This window comes from Charadrius vociferus, unplaced genomic scaffold (genome assembly GCF_000708025.1).
Source record: "Charadrius vociferus isolate BGI_N301 unplaced genomic scaffold, ASM70802v2 scaffold134, whole genome shotgun sequence".
In the NCBI taxonomy this organism is placed as follows: domain Eukaryota; kingdom Metazoa; phylum Chordata; class Aves; order Charadriiformes; family Charadriidae; genus Charadrius; species Charadrius vociferus.
Genome location: NW_009648333.1, coordinates 3,918,441 through 3,944,935, shown reverse-complemented (window position 1 = coordinate 3,944,935; position 26,495 = coordinate 3,918,441). Strand labels below are relative to the sequence as shown.

The 26,495-nt window shown below is 38.7% G+C and overlaps 1 protein-coding gene across 1 annotated transcript in view; it reads left to right on the top strand.

Annotated features, from left to right (window-relative positions):
- FRYL (FRY-like) overlaps positions 1-26,495 on the top strand; it is a 142,903-nt gene that overhangs the window by 20,022 nt on the left and 96,386 nt on the right. Inside the window, exon 2 of the mRNA XM_009884974.1 lies at positions 21,177-21,376. Within this exon, the coding sequence (XP_009883276.1) occupies positions 21,177-21,376 (200 nt within the window). The remainder of the gene's footprint in view (positions 1-21,176; positions 21,377-26,495) is intronic.

Sequence of the window (26,495 nt, the reverse complement as noted above, 5' to 3'; positions counted from 1 at the left end):
ACTTTGACTTCATAAAATCATGACAGTTAGCAGTTACCTTGTATACCAAAACTCCATAGACTGTTTCCAGAGAATGTACCAATTTTTCCTTATGATTATATCTTCCCAAGTTGTTTTGACGTACTGAAAAGTGAAACTTCTGAATGAAAGATGAATCCAAATTTATGTGAAGTTTTGAAAAAGCTACTAAATTCCACTCTTAAAAAAAAAAAAAAGTATTTAAGCATACTTTGTGATAGTAAATGTACTTACAGATCCCTGTACTGCTGGAGCAGCAAGTTTGTTTGCTGTAGATGGGACGTATTGCTTATGATGGCTTCTCCACAGCCTGGCAGTTGTCATGGGAAAAGCAAGTTTTTGTCAGTAGTTAATCAACCAATAAAATGTGAATGTGTCAATTTAATTTATTTTATTTTTAAAAGGGATTATGGAGAGTAACTTACCAATAAAATGTGAATGTGTCAATTTATTTTTTTTTAAAAGGGATTATGGAGAGTAACCGTCATATTTGGTCCTGTTTATCAACTTAGGTGGTCTTCAATGATGGCCATTTGTGCAGTACATCTTGGGGCACATCAGATCATGAGTCATTGCATTTTGTGACGTATGGTGTATTGACATACATTCAATTAAACGAAATGCCAGTAACATTCTGTGTAGTGAAATCTGCTATGTAAAGAGAAGATAGCTTTTTTTAGTTTTATTTTGCTTCAGGGTAGGGTTGAAATAACAAGGTCTATAAATGGATATAGGCTGGAAGAAGACAACTGGGCTATAAGTAGATCATCCAAACCAGTCAAACCAATGTACCATCCTGAAGCTGAAGAATACCCAGTATACATATGTGAAAGTTCTAAAGTTGTCAAACTTTTTCAGTCCCACTCCATTAGATGTGGGCCAAGTGAGCAGGATGAAGATGAGGGAAGTTTCATAAGATGGCTGAGCTCAGCACTTTTGCCAAAAGCGGTGGCTTTGCCCCCAGCGGTGCAGCCTTGCCACCTTGTCACCTGCCAACGACAGTACTTGTCTCATCATTTCAGTGAGCTGTTTTGGGTCATTACATCCTTTCTTGGGAAGGTAGAGATTGGTTTTGGTTAAATTATCCAACTGAATCATCTCAAGGGAAGGAGGGTGGACCTGAGGGCTGGTGTAAAAGAAGGGTCAGGACCACCTGGCTAGCAGTGAAAGGCTGGTGGCCTCTTTTGGTGGATGTGGGTGGGTGTCTCAGCTCAGCTGAGCCTTGCTTCTCACGTGTATTGCATAGAAGCCTTCTTTATATTTGCTTATCTTTTTTCTGTGTGACTGAAGCTGTGTGATTATTTTCGGGGTGTTTTGGAGTTGATGTAGCTTTCACTGTTGCTAAACATGCATACCTATGTGTGTGCTTTTCCCCTGCCTTATCTGTTTGATGCCTACAGTCTACTTCTTTACTTCTTGTGTAGATTTGGCATAAGGGCATGGATGCCCATTAGGGAAGTATATGTAACCAGATTTTTACCAGTTGTAAGTAGATAAGGATGTGTTATGTTTTGGGCCTTACTTTGGACTTTTCTGTACATCAACATGGAAAACTTTGAACTGTGATTTTTTTTTTTTTTGAAGATTGTCATGTGTGAGGTTCTTCGTGTTAATTTTTAAATAAGATGCCTGCGTTGTATTAAGTACATTATGTGTTGGGATATACATTATTTATCTTCATCAGGCATAGATATGCTAGAATGAGCTTTCCTTTGGGGTGTTCTTTCTATTAAAACAATATACTTTTTGCTAAACCCATAACTAGACTTTGTAATGATTCAAATTGCAGAAGAGAATGCTATTGAAAGGAGAAAGTGCCCCAAATGCAAACCACTCTGTCAGCTACTGTTGCTGGAATAAACTGCATGCTCTGCATGGACTTCAGGAAAGCTCCAGATAAACCGATTGCAACAACCCATATCAAATACCCCATTTCTGCTGACTTTTTTTTTTTTTTTTAAAACTCTAGCTCTGGTGCCTTTGTATGTGAAGGGGAGAGGTTCAGACACTAGAGATTTAATAGCTTTTAAGAGATCATTGACAAAACAGCATTTATTTATTTAGAAAGGTGACTGCCAACTTTAGAACGCTGTGGAACAAAACTGTTGTTTGCTATATTATATCCTGTTTGCATATAGTTACAGGTTTTACCCTGTATAGAAAGAAATACTCTTCCTTGTTCCTCTACAAAGAGTAATGATGCTAGGGTGAATTTAAACTTAAAGAGGAAAAGGCCATTTAAACCAAAGGGACACTCAGAACCTAAAAGACAGTGGGCCATGCTACTATAAATATGAATTAAGTGTTTAAGCTCTGACATTACCAGTTGCCCGTGTGAATGTCACAAGCAAAGGTTTACGTTAGTAGGTCTGGTAGAAACTGCTTTCTGGGAGAAATTTACCAAAATATAATTTGTATAGTAGGCTGCCAAGCTGCAATAACAGAAGAAAATAAAATGTTAAAGCATAGAATTGCTTTGTTTTAACTACTTCTAATATTAGAATATTAATTATTGAAAAAAGTATAGAAAGAAATGAACTTGATATCATTGACTTTGCATTGGTAGCTCTCATTAGGCAAATCCAGGACTTTTTGCAGACTGATGAAGAAGTATTTAAAATATGGTGATTGTTGAAAAGCCAGAGGTGGAGAATGTTTCAATACAGTTACAGAATTCCATGTTTTATGACTAATTATTTTCATCAGATGCCCTAAGTAGGTATAGTTAGGACAAACAAGAAAAACAGTATGTGCAGGACAGATTTTACTCAGTTCAGAATAAATATTACCAATGAGTATATAATGTTTTCAAAGTAGTAGTAGAAAACAACAGGTATATAAAAATTTTTCCTCACTCTTTACCTTTTCTCATTCTTCTCTTAAGAATCAAGTCTTTGAAAATCCAAGGGGGAGAATGAGTACTTTTCTTCAGATTTACGTAGCCTCAGAAGTAGATCACTAAGAGTTTAAAAGAAGAACCATTCCAAGCTTTTAAAATAGAAATTTTCCTTTAAAATGATATTTATAAGTTTCTTGCTCAAGAATTAGTTCAAGCTCTAGGAGTAATTAATTTCTCAGAGATCTCAGGAAAGCACAGCATGGGAAGTATAAATGACTCTTCTGGTTCTGCCCATCGGGCACAGCTGCCATGTGATTTGGGGATATTTTCAACTTTACTTTTTGAATTTTACTTTGTAGACAATTGCTACCGACCGGAATGCTGGTCTAGAAAGATGTATAGAGTGCCTTAAAGGCTTGCAAATCAATGATAACAAATTAGTGGATATTGGAGAGAATTGTTAAATTCACAGTGCTGTCCAAGCAGCATAAGTAGCCTTAGGAATTGTTGATTTTCTTCCTTTTGCTTCTATTATTCATCATCCCCGTTTGCTTCCTTCGATCACGCTGCTGAACTAGAACGTAGGATCTTCAGGTCAGGAACTGCGGTGTTTGTGAGGATACCGGTATGCCAGGGCCACCGGTCAGTAACTACTCAGCCACACTTAATGCAGCCAATGTTAGGCTTAGAAAACCGAGTGTCTGACGTCTCAGTGGAAACCTGCCTCCTTTTTCTCTCTAACATCTTGTTTGTGCCGGCTGTCAGCAGGACATAGCAGTTGAGCCAAATATCACCAGATTTTTACTGTTCCTTCAGCTACAAATGAGGTCTCGTCCTGGAAAAAAGACAGGCTGGCAACTGGCACTTCGTTTTTATGACAGCAAAGCAAAGAAAGAAGGAAGCTAACCCAGATGTACTGAGGTTTGGCTGAGAAGTTCAAATGTTTTTTGATAGCCGTTCAAGGCACTGTGGCCAGAAACCCATGAAAGACTGATCAGGGGATATTGGAGTTGTTCATTCTTCTGCTTGTAGGGGTATTCTTGTCTTTGAACCTCTCTCTCTTCAGAAATTAACAGGATAGGAAAAGAGGAAGGAGGAATCCAAAGTAAGTGCATGGATGAAAAAGATTTTGGAGTTTTTTCTCTCTTCTTTTTTTTTTTTCCCTTCTTCTTAAAGAAGAATTTTAAAAACCTTGAAAGGGTACTTCAAGCTATAATTATTCCTCCACAGGAAAGAAAGTAAAAGTGTGTAACTAATTCTGAAAGAAGTATGTTGAGCAAAACCAGGTTTCACAAATATGGCAAAAGGTGACCAAAAGGAAAGTGATTCCACTATTAAAAGTTTTCCTAGCATTTGTCACTGTAGTACTGTTCAAAGGATCATTTGCATAATTTTTACTTACTTATTTAGAGTCACAGTTTGTGCCTGTCTTTTATGGCTGTATTATCCCTGAAAGGGGTACTGTAACTGGAAAATTAGAGCGCTCATCTTGGAGAGGATAAGGGAAACAAGAACGTAAGTTGTTTAACCGAGCAGGGGAGGTGTCAGGATGGGGCCTGGGAGTGCCCTAGGAAGCGTGCAGACATTGGTTCTGTATTTTTGGAAGCAAGCCTGTAGGATTTCACTATCTAAAATGCGGTGAAATTTGTGAATTATGCCACTACTGAGCATGAAAGCTTTTTGAAGCGTATTGAGCTGAAGTTCAGCCTCACTAAAACTGAATCTCGCTGTGCCAAACTGGTGTCTTCCTGGAGATGCAAGTTTTCAGAACTTATTGCAACACTGCACCACTTATTCTGAAGACCTGAGGTGAGGAAGTACTGATTCCTCAATTAATTTTAGTTGAGATACTGGCTTATTAAATACATTCTTGCACTTTTTTAGTTCTTTCTCAAGCTTTCATGTATCTTCTGTACTTCCTTACTTTTCCTAAGACCATTTACATTAATGGTGCTGAGAAGAATTGTGTCAAAGTCCTTGAGAATTACTTGGTTTCATTTTATATTTGCAGTTTTAGGATGAAGGTTATGAAGACTGACTGCCAAAAAGTGATCAAGTGATTGTGACTGTAGCTGTAGCTACAGTAGCTGTAGCTATTTGGGGACCGGGAGAGGTGACAGAGCACCATGAATGTGAGCACCTTGACAGGGTTTTCTCCACAGGGTTACTGTTCTCAGGAGGTTCAGTCCCCAATGCCTGCTGTCTGGGAGTACTGCCCAGAAGCTGTGGGCTAGGCCAGAGTTAACCTTCTGAGTTAATGGCACTGTAACGTGTGTGTGCTTTGCGTGTGTCTTACCTAAAAAAGTCTTGCGAGAGGGGGACGGGATATTTCTAACCTTTAAAATGCGTTGGTCTGTCTTTTTAACTTGAAGGTGTTTGCTCATGTGCGGTCTGTGTTATGACTCCACTGAGGGAGCAGAGGCTCAGGAAGGGTTGCACGTTGTCATCAGCATCTAGAATTAGGAAAAAACCGTGATGGTTTTCCCTGTTTTCCTGTCCTGTGCTTCTTGCCAAGTGCAGCTGCTTTAACAGGGTATTGATAACATATTTCTGGAGATGGAACGCTGCTCCTCCCCTTGAGTTTTGTCTGTGGCTGTGGAGAAGCAGCGCATTCGTGGTCCGACTGCCTCCTGCTCTCCATCTGCAGAGGAAGAAAGCAGTCATCTCATTCTTGCGGGCCTAGCAAACTTACAGTCAGCTCAGAAGGGAAACGGGCTTTTATAGCATGATTTAAACAGTGTGGTGTTTTATGGTGCTGTCAGTGCAGGACCATACCAACTTAAACGCCGCATCATCAGGGAAGATGATGAGCGATGAGCTCTGGATGTGAAACTCAAATTTCTAGGTCACTGGCTGAGAGTGTAACTCGGCAGAGGCCAGAGCTCGTTATCCTTTCATGGTTTGCATTTGGTCTCCTTCCAGGTGTCAGCACCAGCGCGCTCCCTCCTCTGAGGCCCTAACCCCGACTGAGCTGCACGGTCCCACCGCGGCCAGGCAGCTGCTTCCCTGCTCTCTCCTTCTGTTGTTGATCTAATCTGTGTTTTATTACTGTAGAATGATTAATGAGGGAATGGTTTCTTGGGATACATACAGATTCTGCCCGTGTAAATTTGATATACTGAGGAAGCTTGAGGTCTAAAACCTTGACCAGAGAAGCTGGGATTTCCAGGCCTGAGTGGGAATAGTTGGGCAACGCACAAAACCAATTTTGGTAATAATATACCTGAGGGAAAATGAAGCAAGTATCGCTCCATCTTCAAAATAATGCTACCAGTATAGTTATATATGGCAGCTTGGAAGATGGTGGCATTGGCTAGCTGTCTTTGCTAATTCTGGTCGGTAAGCTAAGTGACCTTATTTTTTATTCATGTAACAGTAGTAAGGAGCATTATAGATTACAGAGCCATTTTTTTGTGATACTCTCTACTAGGAATTTTTACCCTCTGTTTCTGAAGACGGCAGGACATTGGAGAATTTTTAAAGCAGAATCTTAATAGTTTGATATTTTTCTTCCAGTATATTTCTTCTGTCTTTCTGTCTGTCTTTGTGGTAAACTGTATAGTCTTCTAAATACCACCCAAATACTGCTTGTGTTGTTAGTGACCAAGCCATAGTTGGTGTTAGTGCATACAGTTAGAGGCTTAGTTACTTTTCAAGCCTCAAAACCTGCTCGTATTAAAATGATTACAGTTCTGAATGCAGCTGCGATACAGTTGTACTACCTCCTTACAGGCTGCTCTCTTTAAAATACGGTTTTATGTATAAACATAGTTTTATTCCTGTCCATCAGCATGGAAGACTTCAGAGCAGATTTTACCACAATTCATTTTGTAGGCGAGCTTCTGTTACTTTACTCATAGACTGTGGATATTTTCTGTGTCTTCCTACAGAAATACGAATCCTACTATTTAATTTTCATCAGGAGACTGTAGGAGATACTGTTGCAGCATTGTATAAACCACATAGCAGATGTAAATGTGAGACCTTATATAAGAGGGAAAGGATACGTTCTTTAAAGTAAGAACTGAAAGCAAAAAGAGTTTTCACTCGCTCTTACAGCCTCTCAAGCCCCAGAGCATGTGTCCAAGAGGTCCGTCCAGCAGCCGGGCACCAGGACAGGGGTGTTCAAGGTGTCCTGTCAGCAAAAAGGCACAACGATGCTTGTGTCCGGCTGTTAGGTCTGGAATCCATAGCCATGGTATGGGAGGTAAGAATGCCAGACGCCACGTTTTCCTCATGTCCCAGATTCTTCTTCAATTGCCAACAGATTTTGGATATGTGTTTTTGGAGCTGGCAGTGATCAGCATCTCCATCCTGTCCCACCTCTGTGAGTTGCTCTGACTTGTGGTGGTTCTTTGTCTCCAGGTCTGGGTGTGTTGTGAAACTGCAAGTAGATGTGGGGGTGTCTCCATGACCTGCTCATCCGGGTGTCGTTCACGCAGGCCACGCTGAGAGCCCCACATCCCCTGGTGCCTCCACAGCCAGACCTTTCCGCTTGTACCAGACTGAGCCTCTTGGTTACAGCTCTCTGCAGTGCTTTTTAGAGCTTATAAGAATGTATCAAAACCAGCTAAAGGTTCTTATTGCGGAGAAAGTAAACTACTTTCTGAAGTAAGTTAGATAAAAAGTTAAAGTTGAGGAAGGTAGGAGAAAAAAGCTTTTTCTTTTTCCTTTGAATTCCAATACATAGAGCTCAAATCTTTTAAATGACCAATTTAGCCATGTATTTTGGAGTTCTGTGGACAAGCATATGATAACCTATTTTTATTTCAGATGTGACTAGTCTCTTCCCCTGGAACTGACAAAGGAGCTGTTAACTCTGAAAGCTTGGTGTGTTTATGGTGGCTAAGAATAGCACTGCATGGCATTTAGTATTGTCTTCTTACCGAGGTCCAGTTTGACCTGCAGTATGTCTGCATGCTACGTGAGGTTTTTTTCCCCAGGTTTGCGCTGTGCCCTTGCACTTTCTCTGAAGACTTAAAGCCCTGAAGGCTGTCCTCTGTTTTTCTAAGGAGTTGCACAACTTCAGATTCTTGCTAGTTTAGTTTACTTTTATTTGCAGTTAGCATAGATACATTTCTTCAGAAGGTATGTTTAGAAAGACAAATGTCTCATGCTTACTTTTAAAAAAAATATTGTTAACTAGGGCTTCATGTGAACTCGGTGCTACCTTATGCTGCTAAAGACTTAAAAAGTGCTGAGGAGCCTCAAAATACAGTTCCCACACTAACCACAGAAGCAAACCAAATCTGGATGAGTGACCTAGTGAACAATCCTAAATCTTCAATCCTGAATCTCCTAGATGTTTGCTAATTTGCGTGTTCATCAAACATTTTCCCCAAGAAAAAATGGAAATAGACATCCCAGACCATCACCACCTCAGTAGTTGACGTTGCTGTTTTTCTGTAGAGCTTGGTCAGTGAAAGGACTTGTTAGTTGTACTGGGAACTGAAACCCATCAGAATTTTTGAAAGAGCTGATCCCCTCAGTGCAGGGCAGAAAACTTTAGGGAATATGTTTGGATATGATTTTTTCTCATCATTGACAATTAAATTTAGGTGGTTACCTTGGAGGGGGTGGGGAGAAAGGTTTTTGTTGTTTTGTTTTGGCTCCTTAGCAAACTTGCTGTAAGAATATGCTTTTGAAAATGTTTCTTTTCTTTTTTTTCTTTTTTTTTTTCCCCTTCCGTGGCTTGTTTTTGTTAAACATGACACATTGAGCTAGTCTTCAGGGTGTATTTCCCTTTTCAGCTCCTATGTTCATATGGAGGATTACTACGCAAAACTGACAGAATCGGAGCATGGAACAGTTGTTGTTTCCTGAAATTGATATTTAATGCATGAGACTTATTCTAACCCTGATTTGTGTATACTTGAGCGTATGCCAGTGCTCAAATGTATTTGTTTATTCCCTTTTTTAATCATTGTGTCTATATCTAACACTTTAATTTTCAAACTGTACCTTAGGATCAGAAATACCATTATAATATTTCTGAGTACCTCACTAGGCAGTTACTTACAAAGGTGTGAAAATGCTCTTTAAATGGACCCAGTCTGGGCTAATGTAGTGTGTTTGAGCGTTAACTTGTAGATATATTTTTCATCTGAAATATTAAATGCTTATATGGAACATATGAAAAGAAAATAATTTGGTATCTTTATAGATTCTTAAAAATAGGTTTTAGGTTTTTTTCAGTGATACATGATTTGAAGTTACTGGTTATTTTATAATTGATGCTCCAGAGTCTTTTTCCAAAATATCTTTTTACAGCAAAGCTGCCAGTATTCATTACTTTTTGCATTTACTCAGGAAAGATATCAGTTTGACATTAATGAGGATAATTGAGGATAATGAGCATAATGAGGATAATGAGGAAAAGTCTTTTCCTCTTTCTACGGGGAGCTGGAATTGCCCTCTTCTCACAAGGAAAGAATAAGCAGGCAGTGGGAGGGGTGTTTAAACAAACTACCTTGGGTTGTGCTCAGTAAGAGAACTCTGCAAAAGCTGCTGGCTTCTGACACCATCTTTTTGGAATATTGTCCTTGTTTTTTATTTCAGTGCAGTGCATCAATAGGGTTTTTTTATATCCTTAATTCTTCAAACTGAGGATGTGGAGTTTTGTTTTTCCAGAGAAATGTGGATTAGGAAAGATGAGAGAAGGTATTTAAGTTTCTTTTTCTGTTTGCTGGTTAACAAAGGTATGCCTGTGATCACTTTGACATTGTTACTTGATAGATTTTTTGTGTGTGCTGTATATGTATCTGTTAATGTATGAAAAGGAAACAAAAACTCACCATAGATGATGTGTTTGCAGTGACAAGTGTTAGAATTAAGTTGTCTGCGCAGCCCATGTGTCAGTGTGTTTGTATTGCTTTGATGCTATCTTCTTGCCTTAGTTTAAGGTTTTTTAGGTACTACTTCTTAAAGCTTTAGATTTAGAGTTTAGTTTGCACTTGTCTTTCACTTCACATAATTAGTGTACCATAAAAATGAAAGAAAAATGTCTGCTAGTGGCAAAATACTGAAAAACGTTGATACAGGGGATAGGGTTCTGAAGAGCTGCTAGGCTCAAATGGATACCTTTACTTCTGGGTCCTTACTGGTGAAGTTTGGGTAAATGCTGCAGCCAGGCTGGGAGTCCAGCAGCGAGCCATGCGATGGTGTCAACATTTTTAGCTTTTACATCATGAGAGAAAGTTCTAACTGCTCGTGTTTAGAGAAAAAATGGATGGCACGAATGATTGGAATTGATGCCAGATAGCTAGACGTCTGATCTGAGCTCCTTCCAGTTGTCCTTCTGACTCCAGGAGTTACAAGTGAAGGAAAGATGTGCGGCGCTTTTGCAACTTACGGCCTCTCGGCTATTACATGAATGCACAGTACTATCTAAAAGCATGATAACCATGACTGGTATGGTGATGAGCCTGCGTTTATAGATCCCCTTGAAAGCCAGGGAATACTACTAGCTCAGCCGTAGTGGTGGCTTGGTTTACATTTTCCTAAGGGCAGGTGGATCAGAAGAACTAACAGAAGAAGCAAAGTTACGCTACTTTATCCTTGCTCTCCATATTCAAAAGGAAGTTGTCATCTTTACTCCCGTTGCAGTAATAATTTTAAATAAAAAATGAGCATCAAATATTGCTCTTTAAAATTAGTAGTGGAAGCTTTTTTTTTGCAATTTAATCATACTGGAATAGAATGGCTTCTGTGTTTGCATCGTGACTGAAGGTATGACTTACAATGCTGCAGAAGCCTAACGTTGAGGTATAGAAAGTAAAGAAACAAGTTTAGGGTTTTTTTTAATGCTTATGTAATTACTCTTTTGAGGGAATACAAAATTTGTAAATGCGTGAAACTTGGCGGTTATATATACTCAGTTATTATAGTTCAGTGTTTTGAAGGAAACTGAGATACCAGGATACATACCTCTGTTACTTGGCAACACAGCACTAGTCCTTTGTACTGCGGTGCAAAAGTATTTTGACAGTAGGGTTGTGTTAAGTCTTCGCAATAAGTCTACTGGGAAAGACAACAGTAGGTAACAGATAGGTGCTCAAGGTGGCATCTTTTCTCTGAGAAGCTTGCAACTTGATTACAGAACTGTCTTCCAACAGAAAGTCATATGTTGAGTCTAACTTGCTTTATTATAGGTGCAATTTTAATTGAAAGCTACAATTGTGTAAAACTTCAGGACAGTAAAAACATTTCTGAAATTTACCATTGGGAATTTAACTTATAGCACTGAACTTTTCCATTCCTGCCATTATCCTACTTCCTTATGTGATGGATTGTGTTCTAGATTATGGACACATGAAAGAGACTTATCCTTTATGTTCTTTTAAACTGCTCTTGCGTGAGAAGGCTTTCTGTCAGTGAAGCAAAGCATGTTAAATATATTAGCAGTTTGGAAGTATGCTATGAAATAAATTTTGTGTCTTTCTAAGTGAAGGTTTCTGTGAAATTCAAAGTAGGATTTTTAATTAAAATGGTTTCTTTGAAGAGGTTTTCTATTCTGGCAGTTGTTCTAGAAAAGGAATTACATAAACTACATTTTTAATGGTCTGACACTTTAATGGTCAGGATTTCCTGACGGCATGCCATAATCAAGAATGACTGGGCAGGACTCGAGACAATTGAGTTCAAACTGATTTCCTCTTCCCCGTCCAATTTTTGTGCTTTATCACATTGTTTTCCAATGTGTATGGTTTGGTCTTTTGGCATCTTGTGCTATTAAAATTATTTTTTAATTTCCTCTTTTTTTTTTTCCTGTCTGATAATAATCTACATGCATGTTCTACCATAAAAGGCTCTGTAAAGTGATTCACATAATGACTTGTACTTCTTGCATATGCTTGTAGCAATTTCAGCCAGTATTTCATTATCTATGTCCCAGCTGTTATGTTGTTAAGGATTTTTAAAAATGTAAATATGTAAAATTGGTCTTACATACCTCTAAGTGATTTTTTTTTTCATTTAATTTTAAATTTTTTTTTGTTTGTTTGCAAAAGTAGTTATTTGCACCACAGGTGGGACTTTCTGCACCGCCATCTCGTACTAAGTAAGTTAGAATTACATAGTATGAGAGATCAGGTGAGCTTCAGCAAATATCTTTGAGACTGTAGCTTGTAGCCTTTGCTTCTCTCGTCCGACATTCTCAGTGGACAGAGCCCAGCAAGGACTAATAGTCTGTTTCTGACTGGCTGCCCTGGATGTCCTGACACTGTCCTGAATGTCAGATCTGACCTATTTTCCAAGCATTACATTTCTTAATCAAACTATTTGTGTTTTCTACCTTCCATAGATATAAAATACCCACCCATCTGATTTAGGTGATTGTGTGTAATGCACATGGCTGTTGTTCATCCTGTTCAGTCACAATTCTATAGAGAAGCAGGTTTTCTAGATACAGTATGAGGATAATATGTTAATCTGGTAACAATTTTTAAGGATTGCTGTGATTTTTTTTTTTTTTACCCAAAAGAAAGCTTTGCTCAGGTATAAACACTTCAACCGGTGTTTCACAATTTAGTAGTGGTGCTGCTTTCCACAGATGAGAGAGGTTTAGAAAGAAGGTTTTGCGGGGTTGCTATTTCTCACCTGTGTGTAAAGGTAAAAGGAATGACTAGCGTAGTCCCTATTTAAGAAGTGGCAAAGCCAGTAGGATTTATTTAAGGAAATGCGCAGCCCAGTTTCTCCATTCTCATGTATCTAAGTTTAGGCAAAAGAAATATTTAAAAATTATTTCCCTGATTTTATCTCTGTAATCTGTTTTATCTTTGTCTGTTGTAGAGTTTCATGGAAGAAATAATATACCTATTTTATTTTGAGACTTCTCAAAATAAGGTAGGGAAGAGACTGCAAGATATGAAGTCCCATGCAGGGACTGGAATATTTGGTGGTTAGAATTTGCTCAGCCAGTAAAGCAGCTAGGCAAGAAGAATTTATTGTTCTTTTCACAATACTTCCTCAAGGAGTGTCTGAATATTAGTACAAAAAAGGGGGAGAGGTGCTATGTGGCAGAGAATATAGCAAAAAGTCTTCAGAAGATTTTGGTGATGGGGAATTTAGAAGCGGTGGAGAGAGACCCTTGAAGGACTTACCTGTTTCACACGCAGGGGACTGACCTCACATATCTCAGACCATGTTCATAGGTGTGGAAAAGATGGAGGAGAAATTTTCTTCTATACTTAATTGGGTTCATTTTTTTTAAATTGCAAAATATACCACTTATAAGTTTGAAGCAATATTACTGAAACATATTTCTCTTTTGCTTTCTCCTTTGCAGGAGACTGGTTATATTTCTAGAAAGCATTATGCCAAATGAAGATCTAAATATTTCAGTTTATGAATGAAATTGTCAGAGATATTAACAGCAGTAGTGAAAAAGGACAAAACTACCTAGTTGCAAGGCAGAACTTCAAATTTGAGATCATCAGTAGCGGCAAGACTGTATCTGCTAAGGAACTGTAATCTCACCCAGACACCTAGAAACCTAGATATTGCCAGATATTAATTCAAGCCTTAGAATTGCTGCTGTGTCTCTGTGTTGAGCTGAAGTAATGGTTCTATTATTGTTTTCTGGAGAAAGGCAATATTAAATTTCTTGCCTGTGTTTTCAGAGGCTTTGAAAGCAGAAAACAAGCTTCATGTACGTACCTGTAACTAGACGAATTGGCAACTGATCTCCTAGTTGAGTCAGTCAACTTTCCATAAAGAAGGTATATTCGTATTTGGGGGTAGAAAAAATATTTGTATGATTAAGCTTCAGAAGATTTCTGTGAGGTTTTTATTCTATGGTTTTTTGAGTTCAAATATAAGTTCAGTTGTCATAGTACCGGTTCCCACAATACACTCAAAAAACTTTCCTGTCTGTGTGCCTTCCCAGGGCATCCTTCACATTTTAGCCATATGTGGCTACTTGTTGAAATAATCTTATCTTCTGTTTATTCTTTTATGTCTCATAGCATTCTTTTATGTATCTTTATTTCAGAATTTAGCTAAAATATAATATAAACATATGCGAAGCTCCTTGGATAAACTGTCAATAGGGAGGTGTTTCTACCGCAGAACTAAAATGTAAGTTCTGATGTAGACACGGGGGTAGGGAGTGTGTGTGGGGGTGTTATCAATGCACATATAACTTCCTCTCACTGAAAGTTTTGACTTGGCTTTACAAACAGTACACTGAACCATACCGCTGACCTAAGCCAGTCCTAAGCCTGTTTCTACTTCACAGGTGGGTAATCCATTCATCTTATTAACATGTGACCTTTCGTAAATGCATGACAGAAGTACCAGCTACTACTGCTGGTGATTTAATTCTTTTCATCAAATTCACAAGACTGGTGAAAGAGAGAGAGGTGAATAAAAATTTGCAATCTGGGCTCTTAGTGCATGTGGCTTGTTAATGAGATAGTGGCTCTCGTTGCCTGTTCATGTAGCATAATTGGACATCTGAAGCCATGACCTTTGTTAAACATTTCCTAAAGATAATTCACTGTATACAGCCAACGCAGAGAAGGGAGAATGCCATACCTCATGTCATTGGATGTTGTTGTGTAGTCTGTATTGAAAATAATAGGATGTTTGTTCATCAGGAACTGTGTATCCAGACTAAGATATGAGAAATCAGGAAAAAAGAGCAGATTTTTTTGTTCTTGGTCATATATATTCTAATGTATTTGGACTGATTTCAGTTTTAACCACTGTGTTTCTATTTGTGGTGTTACCGATCAGTAGGTGTATATTATGTGAAGCAAAGGAATATCTAGGTAACATAGTCTATGAAAATTTGTGTGGTTAGTGGCTCTTAATAGATGTATAATTTCACCGGCAACAACAATGGATTTTATTCACATTTAGGTTATCTTGTAAAGTGGCACGGCTATGGTGTCAGGAGGCTACTATGCCTCTCTCTTCACTTTCAGGTTTCCATACCGGTATCAAGAATATTATTTTTATTAAGTATTTTTTAAAAAATGCATCCTAAGAATGCATCATAAATGGCATATAGCAGAAGCTTATTATCTTCGTCCATCTAAGCACATTATTGACAATAATATGTATCTCTGAAAAGATTGGAATAGCATTTATATAAAACTGGAAGTGGTTAAAATAAGTATATATTTCACAAGTTTGCAATTCCTTCTCTTTTATTGTAACCTATTAGCACAATTTAAAATGAGTAACGTTTTGCTGGTAAAGGAGTGTTCGTGAAATAAATGGAAAAATCTGGATAAATGCAGTATAATGCAGAAGTATCCACCATCTCCGCAAAGACTGCTGACTCTGGCACTTGCGTGCTGCTGGCGAACCGAGGAACCGGCCAGAGCCGCGTGTGCAGCGGTGCTAGCTGTTGGTGAGATCAGCTGGGCTTCGGTACAGCTAGAGCTAGTAAGGCAGTAATAAATTCAATTCACAGACAGACTCCGTGCACTGTCACTAGTGGTGCATAGTTTGGACAAAACCCAGTGAAGTAGACCTGACTGGTCTGCTGTGCTGACTGCCACGTGCTTCAGCAACCCAGGTAAACTGGCTGGATAAAGGAATAGCAACTGCATCATCCCTTCGCTACTCTGAAAGCAAATCCAAGAGACTTACGTGAAGAATGGCTCTTTCTTTATATTGGTCTATAGTCTGGAGGCTAAGATTTGGAATGTGCATCTCTTATTAGAGCAGCATATGTTGAACTTCGGTGTCTTCATAAAAATGTTCACCATTTCATTCAAATCACAAGGTCTATTCATTGAATGAGATTTTTTTCACTGATATGAGCAAGGAGACGTTGGAAACAATGGAAACCTGATGGTCTACAGGAATTGTAGAATTGTCAAATAATGATAAAGGTATTGCAGAAGTGGTCTGCCCTAGAAAACAGACTGCTGGTCTGGGACACAAGAAACCTAGGTTTAACTTTTTGGCTCTGCTCATAAGTTTTTGGGATGATACTGGATAGGTCGCCATCTCTTGAGCATTGACACCCTTATTAGGAAAAAATAATGATTCCTTTGGTAAAATAACTGAAGATTTGTTGCTATGAAGCACTCTAACAATTGTTACAGACAGGGGTTTGTGTATGTTAATACCACTTCTGTGAGGCAGGATGAAATGTTCTAGATGTTTATCAGAGTAGAAGACAAGCTTAATTAAAGTATTTTCCATCTTTGGGAATTTTCATATTGTCAGTTGGATATGCAAACTTTATTCTGCAACAGGTATCACAGGAAACTTGAAGTACCTGTGATATTATGTGTGCTTTAAAAATAATAATAAAAACCTTAATGATCACATGTGAGCTGTATAAAATGATTTACTCCCTTAGCAACAAATATAAAAACAGCAACCAAGAATATGATCTGCTTGATTAAAACTGTGGAGGCCCTCTCAAAAGTGTGTTGAGTATCCTGATTTTATAGTTGGATACCTTATTTAAAAAAACATGAAATAATTCTAGATGTATTTTCAGGTTTCATAAAAGAGGAGATACTTGATGAAGGTTTAGCTTCATTCCGACCATTCCAACTTCCTGAGAAACAGCAGTAACTGAAAGCAAATGTCAGTTAAAGGAAAAGACATGAAAAACTTAGGAAGGACTATTTAAAGCACATACGAAGTGTCAACACTTGGCTGAGTGTAAAGTAGTACCAAACCCAGTGTATTAAAGGTAGAAATCATCGTGTCATATTAGCCGTGAAGTAAAATGCAGTCATGAGTGTCACAGGCTGGTGTGCTCTTGTTACATTTTGGTACCTGCTTTGTATGTTTGAATCCTGAATAATCTTGTTGGTAAATAGGACACTACTTATATCCTCAATTATTTGATGCGTTTGGGCTATACAGAGAGAAGCAGGATGGTAAAAACGGCATTCTTGAATATTCAACTGGGGTATTAAGTAACCTTTCCTACTTCTGGACACTTGTGTTTAACATGAAATAACTTTGTTTCTCAATTAGCATACATCAGGGCGTGTTGCCTTTTGACCTAGGAGTATGTTGTCTGTCTAATTATCCTTTGTATTGTTATACTGTTCCTTGAAACTATCCAAACAATTTGGTGTGGCCCTAGCAACCAAACAATACTGTTTAACAGAGATTTCCTACGGCACTTGCTCCCAGATTTCCCACGTAGCACTAGCTCGCATCAGAGCAAACAAACAGGATATTGTTTCAAGTGAATAACGCTCAGTGTTTTCAAGCGATTTATGAAAGTAGTTTTTTTGTTTTGTTTTGTTTTGAACTGTAGCAAGTGGTATGATTTTTGGTTCCTGATTTAATCTGAAGTTCTGTCAAACGGTCCATGTTTTGAAGCTTCAAAACAATGTTTGAAACTTAAATTTTCTCTGGCAGCTAAGAGCAGGGAATGGCTTATGCTTTGATGGCAAAGAATAGCAGAAAGAAATTATTTAATCCTGTCGTGTAATGAGATTTTTTTTTCCCCATTAAACATGCTATTTAAAAACCATGTAGACCCTTCTTACAGTGTTATCGATTGCAAGTTCATGAGTAAATAAATCCCACTGAACATAATTATACCAGATAATAATGTTGTTTGACCTAGTTAAGAAGTCTGATAATAGATTTTGGCTTTTCTTTAAGGAACTACTATATATCTTCTTATTAAACACAGTCAGGCTCCCTCCCCTTTTCCCTCCTGTGTTTTTTTTTTTTTTCTGTGTGTGTTTAACTAACTCACTGGTTTTAGAAACCCACTAACTTGTCATATACAAGGCAAGAGTCATTTGTGTGAACCATTAATGCTGTCATGAATTAGAGTCCTCAGCAAGTTCACAGATGAAAGTAAATCCTAGTCATTTATTCTGCCTATTGAATACCCTGGCGCATTTCAGCAAAACTAAGATATTTGTAATCCTCTCGTGGCAGCGTTTGTAACTGCTTCAGTTTGACATTTTTTTCCCTTGTTTTTCGGGGGAGTTTTATTACCAGCTGAAGAGTTTGTGTGTGTGAGCACAGAGATTAGTAACGTGTATGACTGTAGCAGATAACCTTAACTCAGCTTTTGCTGCTGGAGGAGTAAAAAGGCAAGTGCTGTCCCTGCGTTGACTCTCTCCTTTGTGCTGGCGCAAGCGTATGTGCGGTCATGTGGTGAGTGAATTGGACAAGTGATTGTGTCAAAATTAACCTGGGGAAAAAACCTAACACATATGTTGCTTTTCCAGTTCAGTTCACTTATACAGCTGCACGCTTGTGTTTGCTTGCGCAGGAGGAGGGTGGCACATGGAAGGAGATAGCTGGCTGGGAGGGATCTCATCCTGTGACAGTACTGCAGCTGATGCCATCTGAAGGGGGCTGTGTGAAACTGTAGCCGAGGAGCGGGGTCCCTGGCACTGCAGGCTGGTGTAAGGCTGTCCTGGTAGCATGTTCCCCCGGCTTCATGGTCGTACCCTCTGCCTTGCATTAAAATACCTGCAGTGCTTCTGGGAGCTGGTCTGGTTGTAGTCCAGTTGCTTCCTTTTTTTTTGTGCCAGGGTTAGGTTTTTGTCCAGTTCACTCATTTTGAGTTGATTTTCTGCGTTGTTGCATGAGCCTGGGGGGAGGATTTGCCTGGGTTTACCTCAGCCTAAACAGCCGGGGTGGGGGTTCATCCTTAGTGAGAAGGATCTGTTTTGTAGCTTTGAAAGTTAACATACTAAGATAGCCTCTTACTGTGGATTAGTTTACTAATGCAAAGTAAAGATAGTACTTTGAAGATGATCAGCTCTCAATGTTTTCCTGATTCTTAAATGACAGGGGCTTTTTAAGGTCATCTTTTGAAAACTGGAGACAGAAACGTATTGTGTAAACACGCTATTAAGACTTGTCAACATAAAGCAAATCTAGGTATAGTTCTGGGTTAGTCATTCTCGGTTTCCCTATAGAAAGAGAAGAGCTGGTTGAGTACCAGCTTCTCATTCTTCAGGAGTGTGGGCTGGACCAGAGCTGTGGCACGTTGCCTTAGTCCCCAGCCCTGATGATGTGGGGATTGTGGCATACTCCAGGAGGTGAGTCTAGAAGGAGTCAAAGCAGCTGTTTTGCTAAATTTCTTCTGACCAGACACAGCTAATGTGTCTCTCAGAAGAAAGACTTAAGGCTCTCAAAAGGAGACTTAAACTTCTCATTTCTTTCCAGTCTGTTAGCTACAATATGTGATTTAAAATAGAATAGAGTGCAATTTGTCTGTTGAGTAGAACAAAGCTTTAGCTTTCTTAAAAACTCCCATATTTAGGATAGAAGCAACTGTTTACCTAGAAATGTCGCGTATCTGTTAGGAGTCCTTAGGTACTTGACTTTTTTTTTGTTCATCTGCAGATGAATATGAAAGGAGAGTTGTTCAAAATCTGTGTGTTGCGGCATTTTTCTGTTTTGTCAGTCCCATATTGGTGTTTCTGTTTGTAAGGATATATTTCTTCTTTTCACCTCTTCTCTCCTCAAACCTCTGTGCTCTTGTTCTTGACATATAATGCATCTCTCTTGTTTCCTGAGCTGCCTTTGCAAACATCGGGGCTTCAGAATGACAAGAGCACAGATGCTGGAGAAATGAAATATTTCTAAAGTGCCTGACTGATTTGCTCTTCTGTACTGAGAGACAAGCCAATCATCAGATATGGGATAAGAAAGAATTTTTCTTTCAAGTCAGGTATTTTGGGTTGTCGCCTTTCTTTGCGGCATGCACTTTGGTCTGTTTCCGAACACCTTTGTGTACTTTCATCTAGCGAATTTCCACCGCGGGGATCTAGAACATGGCAGCGTCTTTGATCTCCCATTGCCTGCGCTGTGTGGCACACGCTCTTCTGTGTCTTCTAGGACCTCTGTTACCCAGATCAAAGTGTTAGAGGATGTTCAGAAATGCTTTATGGCATGCGGAGTGCTCGCATGCCGTTCTGGTGGTGCCCCTGGTTGCTGAGAACTCAGCTCTGTGACCTTGGCGAGTCCTTCCAGCCTCAAAGACGGCATACTGCAATTTATGTTCAGGAAAAAAACAGGCATTACTCCCAACTAAACAGTGAGTTTGTACAAATAATACTTGGGGTAAAAAGCACAGGTCATATGTAGTACTCACAACCTTCCGCTAGGTAACCTTCCTTTTTGTTTAGAGGCTAAGGTAGTTGTGACTGTTCTGTTTTCAGTCCCGCTGAATTGCTCGCTTCACTAGTGAGTTTGATAAGTGATTATTTTCAATGGAAGTCCAGGAAGTCTGTGTTACATAACATGTAACTTTCTGAACTGATAGAAGAAATTATGAATGGCTGAGACTCAAACTTGGGAAGATGCGAAGTGAAGTACAAAAAGTTTGGTCTCCGTGGCAACCAGTATTTTCATGAATGACTCGAACATTGAAAAAATGTTTGAGTAAAAGTTGTGGATAATATTTAGCTAATAGGAATTGCACAGGTACAAGTTGGAAACACGTAAAAATTTTGCAAGTTCATCGAAATTGGCCAAGTGCATCTCCTCACATTTTAAATGCAAAAAGCCTTAAAGAAGCTTACCTGAACAAATCCTGGTATGTAATACAGTAAAACAGACTGAAACTAGGCTCCCTGTCCAACTATCTTAGGAAAATAAAATCTTAATAACAATAGGTAAGAATTCTTAGTATCAATTCCTAATATCAATTAAAAAATAACATCTACAGTCATGGAGTATGCTAGAGAAATACCAAACCTTTCTGGGTAGATCTGGGGCATTGTTAGAGATGTCAATAGTTATTTTGATTTATAGTGTGCACGACAAGAATTGTAATTATTTACTCTAATTGTTATGTGTGTGTTAAACCCATGTATGAATGAATTCTGATACCTGATTTTCGGTACTGCAATTCACATTGGATGGCATCTGTGTTAATAAAGAGATGTTTTTGCGTGCTTAGGGAGAAAAATAAAGGTGGATAAATATATATAAACCTAGTACATGACAATTTCAGTATAAAGGTGAAAGCACTAATCCTAAGAGAGAGAGAGACTTGAACTGAAGATACAAGATATTAAAAGATGCAGTCTTTATCATGATAATCATATAGTTCTATTCAAAACAGGGCAGTTCACAAGGCATAAGGCAGTTTTCCATTCTATCAGTAACAAAAGGGTTTACATTGTAACTCATTTATGCAACTTTGAGTAGAATTTCCCACCTAAATAAAGTAAAAAAAATAAATCTTGTTGGATGTTACAGCTAGTTATTTCCTCCCCCTGGTTTACAGAATTTACTGTGTGAATACCTCTGTGTGGTGGATGGGAAAGCAAAGAAGTGACAGGCACTGTATTTAGAAGCTCTGATTTATAGCTCCTTATTTTTTCTTTTTTTTTTTTTTTTTTTCCTGTAGCCTCCACGCCACCCAGCAGAGTAAATAAACGCAGAGTTTCTCCAAGTGTTGTTTCCACCTGGGAAAAGAGAGGCATCATCATGTCTAACATTACTATTGATCCAGATGTCAAACCTGGCGAGTATGTCATCAAAAGCCTCTTTGCTGAATTTGCTGTTCAAGCTGAAAAGAAAATTGAAGTTGTAATGGCTGAACCTTTGGTGAGTCCTTTTTTTCATAATATCCCTTGAAATGAACCTATTTTTTCTAAAATAGGTTGATTTATCGTATGTGTGGTTACTGAAAAAACCATCCCCGGATATTGTTGACTTTTCAAAAGGATTGCTTCAAGGATAAATCGGCTTCTGCAAACTGGGTTGCTACCTCGATTATGTTTTATTGACTTCCGTTAAAACTGTTACATAGTGGTTACTGGAAACAAGACCTCTTAGTATTCCTAAGTTACAAAAGGAAATAGCGACAAAAAAAATGTTCCTTCATTAACACTGTGAATTTCCTGTTGATGTTTCATTGAAATAATAGTTCGGCAATATACTTTCAAGAAAAGATGTATTGGGTTTGTTTTCCCAAGTAATGACACTAACACCTGGAAGAACACAGTCCTCAGCATATATTGCCCATCAGGCAAAATGCAAAATTCTGTTGGTGATCCAGACCGTGTGATCTTGAAATAAGTGGATTTTTTTTCTAACTTGGAATTGTCTGGAAAAAAAAAGAAAGAAAAAGAAAAGAAAAGTTGGGTTTGTTTTTTTTAACTGGGAAATTTGCTAGGCAGGCGAGATGCTGCAGCTCACAGAAGGCCGCTGTTTGCAACTGCTGCTTGCAGAAGTGGTCACATGCAGAAGAACACATGTGAGCACTCGAGCCCCAGTTTTGAAACTTTAGGAAAAAATATTATTAAGAAGCAGTCCAAAAGAACACAAGAATGGGGCTAAACATGTTTTGTGGTGTCACCGATGGAATCATCTTCAACTAAAACCATTAGTGGATCAAAGGCTGAGGAAAAAGAAACATTTCTTTAGATGCACCTACTTAGGCATACCTTATATATATGTGTGTGTGCATACCAAGCAAGCCTACAACTTTAACATAACTTGTCCGTTTCCTTAGAGACATCCAGAAGAGTCAGGTATTCAGTAGGGTTTGATATGGGGTTGGACTAGATGATCTGGGGGTTGGACTAAATGATCTCCAGAGGTCCCTTCCAACCCTAACCATTCTGTGATAAGAAATCACAGACACTTTGTAGGAAAAGGGACACGCAAATGGCAAAGGGGTAGATGGCGAAGACATGAGAGGGGAGCTCTCGGGGTGGTGATGCTGTGGGTGGAAAGGCAGGTAACTCTGCTCAGGGAGGGCTGCGAATGCCGCTGCCTCGGCCCCTTTTCCGTTCGTCTGCTGAATGTACAGGAAGGGCAGTGCTTGGCCAGAAGGAAAATGACTGGCTGTAATTCAGATGAGCTGAAGAGGGCTTTTCCTGTAGACATAGCTAGTTCAGAGTTAAATCTCCTAACCGGAATACTGGTAGCAAGGTAAATATAATAGTCTTGGAGTTCACTTGTGCTGCAAAACTTGTCCCTAGACCAGATTAAATAAATACTCTGACAACAATCCGGGGCTGTGTCTCCCTGCCATGCTGTTGACTGTTAGTTAAACAAATGTTTTAAAAACTGTTAATCATATAAAATCGAAACATCTTGCCAAATTAAAAATTAAGAGAACCCATGAAACAAATGAAATAATGCACTTTTCGAAGGAGAGTGATTCCCAGCTCCGTTGTCTGGTGAGGTTTTATGGTGATGGCATGAAGTCTGCCTTGGTCAGGATCTTTTACTAATAGGATTCTGAAATCGATATTTTGTGTGTGTACAGTATGTATAAAATTATTTGGGATAAAATCAGAAATTATAAATATTACTAGAGTAGTCATTGGCGAAGGTCTTTAACAGTTCTGTATGGGTTCATTTATCAAGTTGAATTCACTTAAACAAAATACTTCTTAATGCAGTCAAATGTAAATTTACACATGTAGCCAGCATGCCTTATTTTATATTGCTGAGAAGGAAGGACGACGTAGAAAACCAGCAATTAAAAGAGCTGCCAAAAGCTGTGGAAAAATGAAACAACCTGAGCCTATGTAACACAAAGAGGTAGAAAGGAATCCTTAGGTGTCTCAATGAAAGGAAGTACTGAAGTGGGTTTATTTTTGTATGTAGTATTTGATATAAATACTGCATATTCTGTTCTAGTGTATGACTAAAAAGAAAGATGAAAGGCCGAAAGGGCACAGGAAAGGCACTGACTGTGATTGGAGAAAAGGCTTTAATGGAAGAGAAAAAAGCCCTTTATCATTTTAGTGTGATGTGATTTTGTGGGATCACTTGGCTACAAATTATAATGTGGGAATATATATAGTGTTACATAAATCTTTAATGTATTAGATGAAGCTAGGTTGTGGGATGAAGCTGATGGAGAGAATTTGGAGCCAGAGCAGTCAAAGTTAGGAGCTAGACATTTTTTAAAACTTGAAGATAAACATGCATTAGGGGAAGAAATTTATTTATTTATTTATTTATTTATTTATTTATTTACAGTTGGGGTGACAGAGCAGTGGCACAGGCTGCCCAGGGAGGTTGTGGAGTCTCCTCTGGAGATTTTCAAAACCCGCCTGGATGCAGTCCTGAGTAATGTGCTCTGGGCAATCCTGCTTTAGCAGGGGAGTGGGACTTGATGATCTCTAGAGGTCCCTTCCAACTCTGAAAATTCTGTGATTCTGTGAAGACAGCATGGGAATTGAGGGAATGGTACTGTTTTGGCTAGATGTATGGGTTTCATTTAGAACTGACTGACTTTGATTTTAAAAGGTAAATCAATGGTTTCTCTGTGAATTTACTTACAATACTCAGTGAATAACAAAGTAGTTTCCTTTCATTGATTTAATTAAGAGTTCTCTGCTTGCGAATTTTTAATACTGCAGTTTCCAAAGTTACAGAAAGAGCTTATCAGCAAAAGCTTAAAACAAATGATTTGAGTAGCGAGCATAACCATAGGAAGGAAGATCATCTTCTTAGTGAGTAAATTAAATTAAAACACTTTTTTTTTCTCTTAAATCAATCCTTCTAAGTCTTTTGTAGTAGTATATAGTTTTAAAGGAAAAAGGGCTCAAACTCAATGCATTGTAGCTTAAAATACTCTTCCTCGGCTGAGCAAGGGTGACTGTGAGGCATGATACCAGCCTTCTCCAAATGCGAAACAAGCTATACCAGTGAAAACGATGAGTGGTAAACTCAGTTACCTTGTATTTTGTCAGGCTCTGTGTAAGTATAAACGGTTAGAATTTAAGCAGAGAGTTTAACATGGTGCCACCGAGTTACCAAGCTGTTAACTAGGTAAGCTGCTAACTTACTAAATTGTAGTTCAGTCTCATGTTTAAGTCAAAACTAGCAAGAGTATGTAAGCCTGTTGCCAACAGCAGCGATTTTATTCCATCATGGAAATCCTAAACATTCCTCAGACTAGCACTGTACGCTTTTGCAGGTCTTGCCTAGCTCCTTTCAAAAGCTTGTCTGAAGTCGATGAAATTTAGCACACTGCATTTCTTCAGCGCAGCGTTTCTCCTGCGCCGCTCTGACGCCGGGGCAAGGATGCAGGCGGCTGCCCCGCGCTTGGGCTACAGCGGGCAAGGCAGCATCGCTTCTCTGGTGTCTTTCCTGCAGCTTGGAGGACAGAAACAAGTACGCTGGCTTTGCTGTGCTCACCTGAGCCGCCCTGCTGAGGTGTGCTAGCCACCAGAGGACGGTGCCGGTGAACGCTGGAGAGGGGCCAACGGGTGGTACCTTTTTCCAGGGGTGCAGTTGTTTGCACAGCACATGCACGTCTGTCTACATCCTGATCTCTGCTGCCTGCCATATGTTGACATTTCTGCTTTACACAACGGATGCAAACTGCTCTTTGGTTAATTCAATAGTGAGGCTTTTTTTTTTTTTTTTTTTTTATTTCATTTGTGAAAGATAAATGTAGACCTATTATTTCCATCCCTCTCTGAACTTCAGGAGGCCAGGAAAATATATCTTAAATTATTAATTCAGTGAAAGTTTCCAGACCTTTACTTTATGCTGTTAGATAGGTTTTTTTGTAAGTCATGTGAGAGGACTGGGGCCATGACAAAGCAGAGTTAGAAGATAATTCAAAGGCCATGATAAACCTGTGACTGGGTTAAAGAGTATTACTTGGTTATGTCACGTTTGTTTGGTCAGTGTTACATTAACTACGGTGATATTTACCTTTTAGCAGTTAAGATCTTTAATGCTGAGGAAAAATAATAGAGAGGATTATGAATTTGTAAGATCTTCATTCTTTCTGATACTAAAAATCTTAAAAGTGATGTCAATACTTGATGTACAGAAGTGTCTCAATTAGTATAGAATGTGAGAGAACAAAAGCTAAACTTTCAGAACCATCTTAAAAATAGTTTGCTGTCCGTTGACGTGGATTTCAACTGCTTCATCTGAAGACTTGCAGATTATTTCCCTTCTCTTTGTTACCATTCTTTTCTTTAGCTATTTTTGGTTTTAGATGCATGCGGTGGGTATAATAAAGGCAGGGTTTGTTCACCTGTGTAACAGTTTTGTAGTACCGTGATGGAAACGTGGCACGTCAGGGCATTGTATCATAGGGAAGCCTAAGAAACCCAACTTTTACCATCTTCTTACAGGAAAGTCACTTCTCCATCTTCTTGGGAAATAGTTTTCTATTTTTTTTCCTTCAGTGTATTTAGCAATATAAAATGTTTATATAGGGTGGAACATTTCTCGTGTTTCTGCTTTATAGATAAGATTACAATTATTTGTGCAGTTTATCGAAAAGCATAGTACAGATAACATGAATTCACCTACAGTAGACGTTTCCTTATAAGAAAAAGGAGGGGAGGGAGGAAAGGGGGGGAGGGAGGAATTCTGGTTAAAAGGAAATTCTGATTTGCAGGTGCTCTCTGGAGCTTTTACTATCTGCTGCAAAAGGTCAGTTCTCATAACAGTAGTTTGAACAGACTTAACATGTAAAATTATATGAATTTGTATGATTCAAAAAAATGTTTACTTGCCAGTATCTGAAACCTTTTCCCCCTTGCTTTTGCATACACAGTGAAAGAACATTGGGTAATACATCTTTTAATGAACAAATGAAACTGTTACAGAATGTTAAATGCATTCTCCTGAAAACACCTTATTTTTTAAAATATTTTTAGTTCAGGCATACTGGAAATGTACATAAATGACTGTTTTCTTAGCCAGTTAAGTGGTTTTCATTGATTATAGAAAG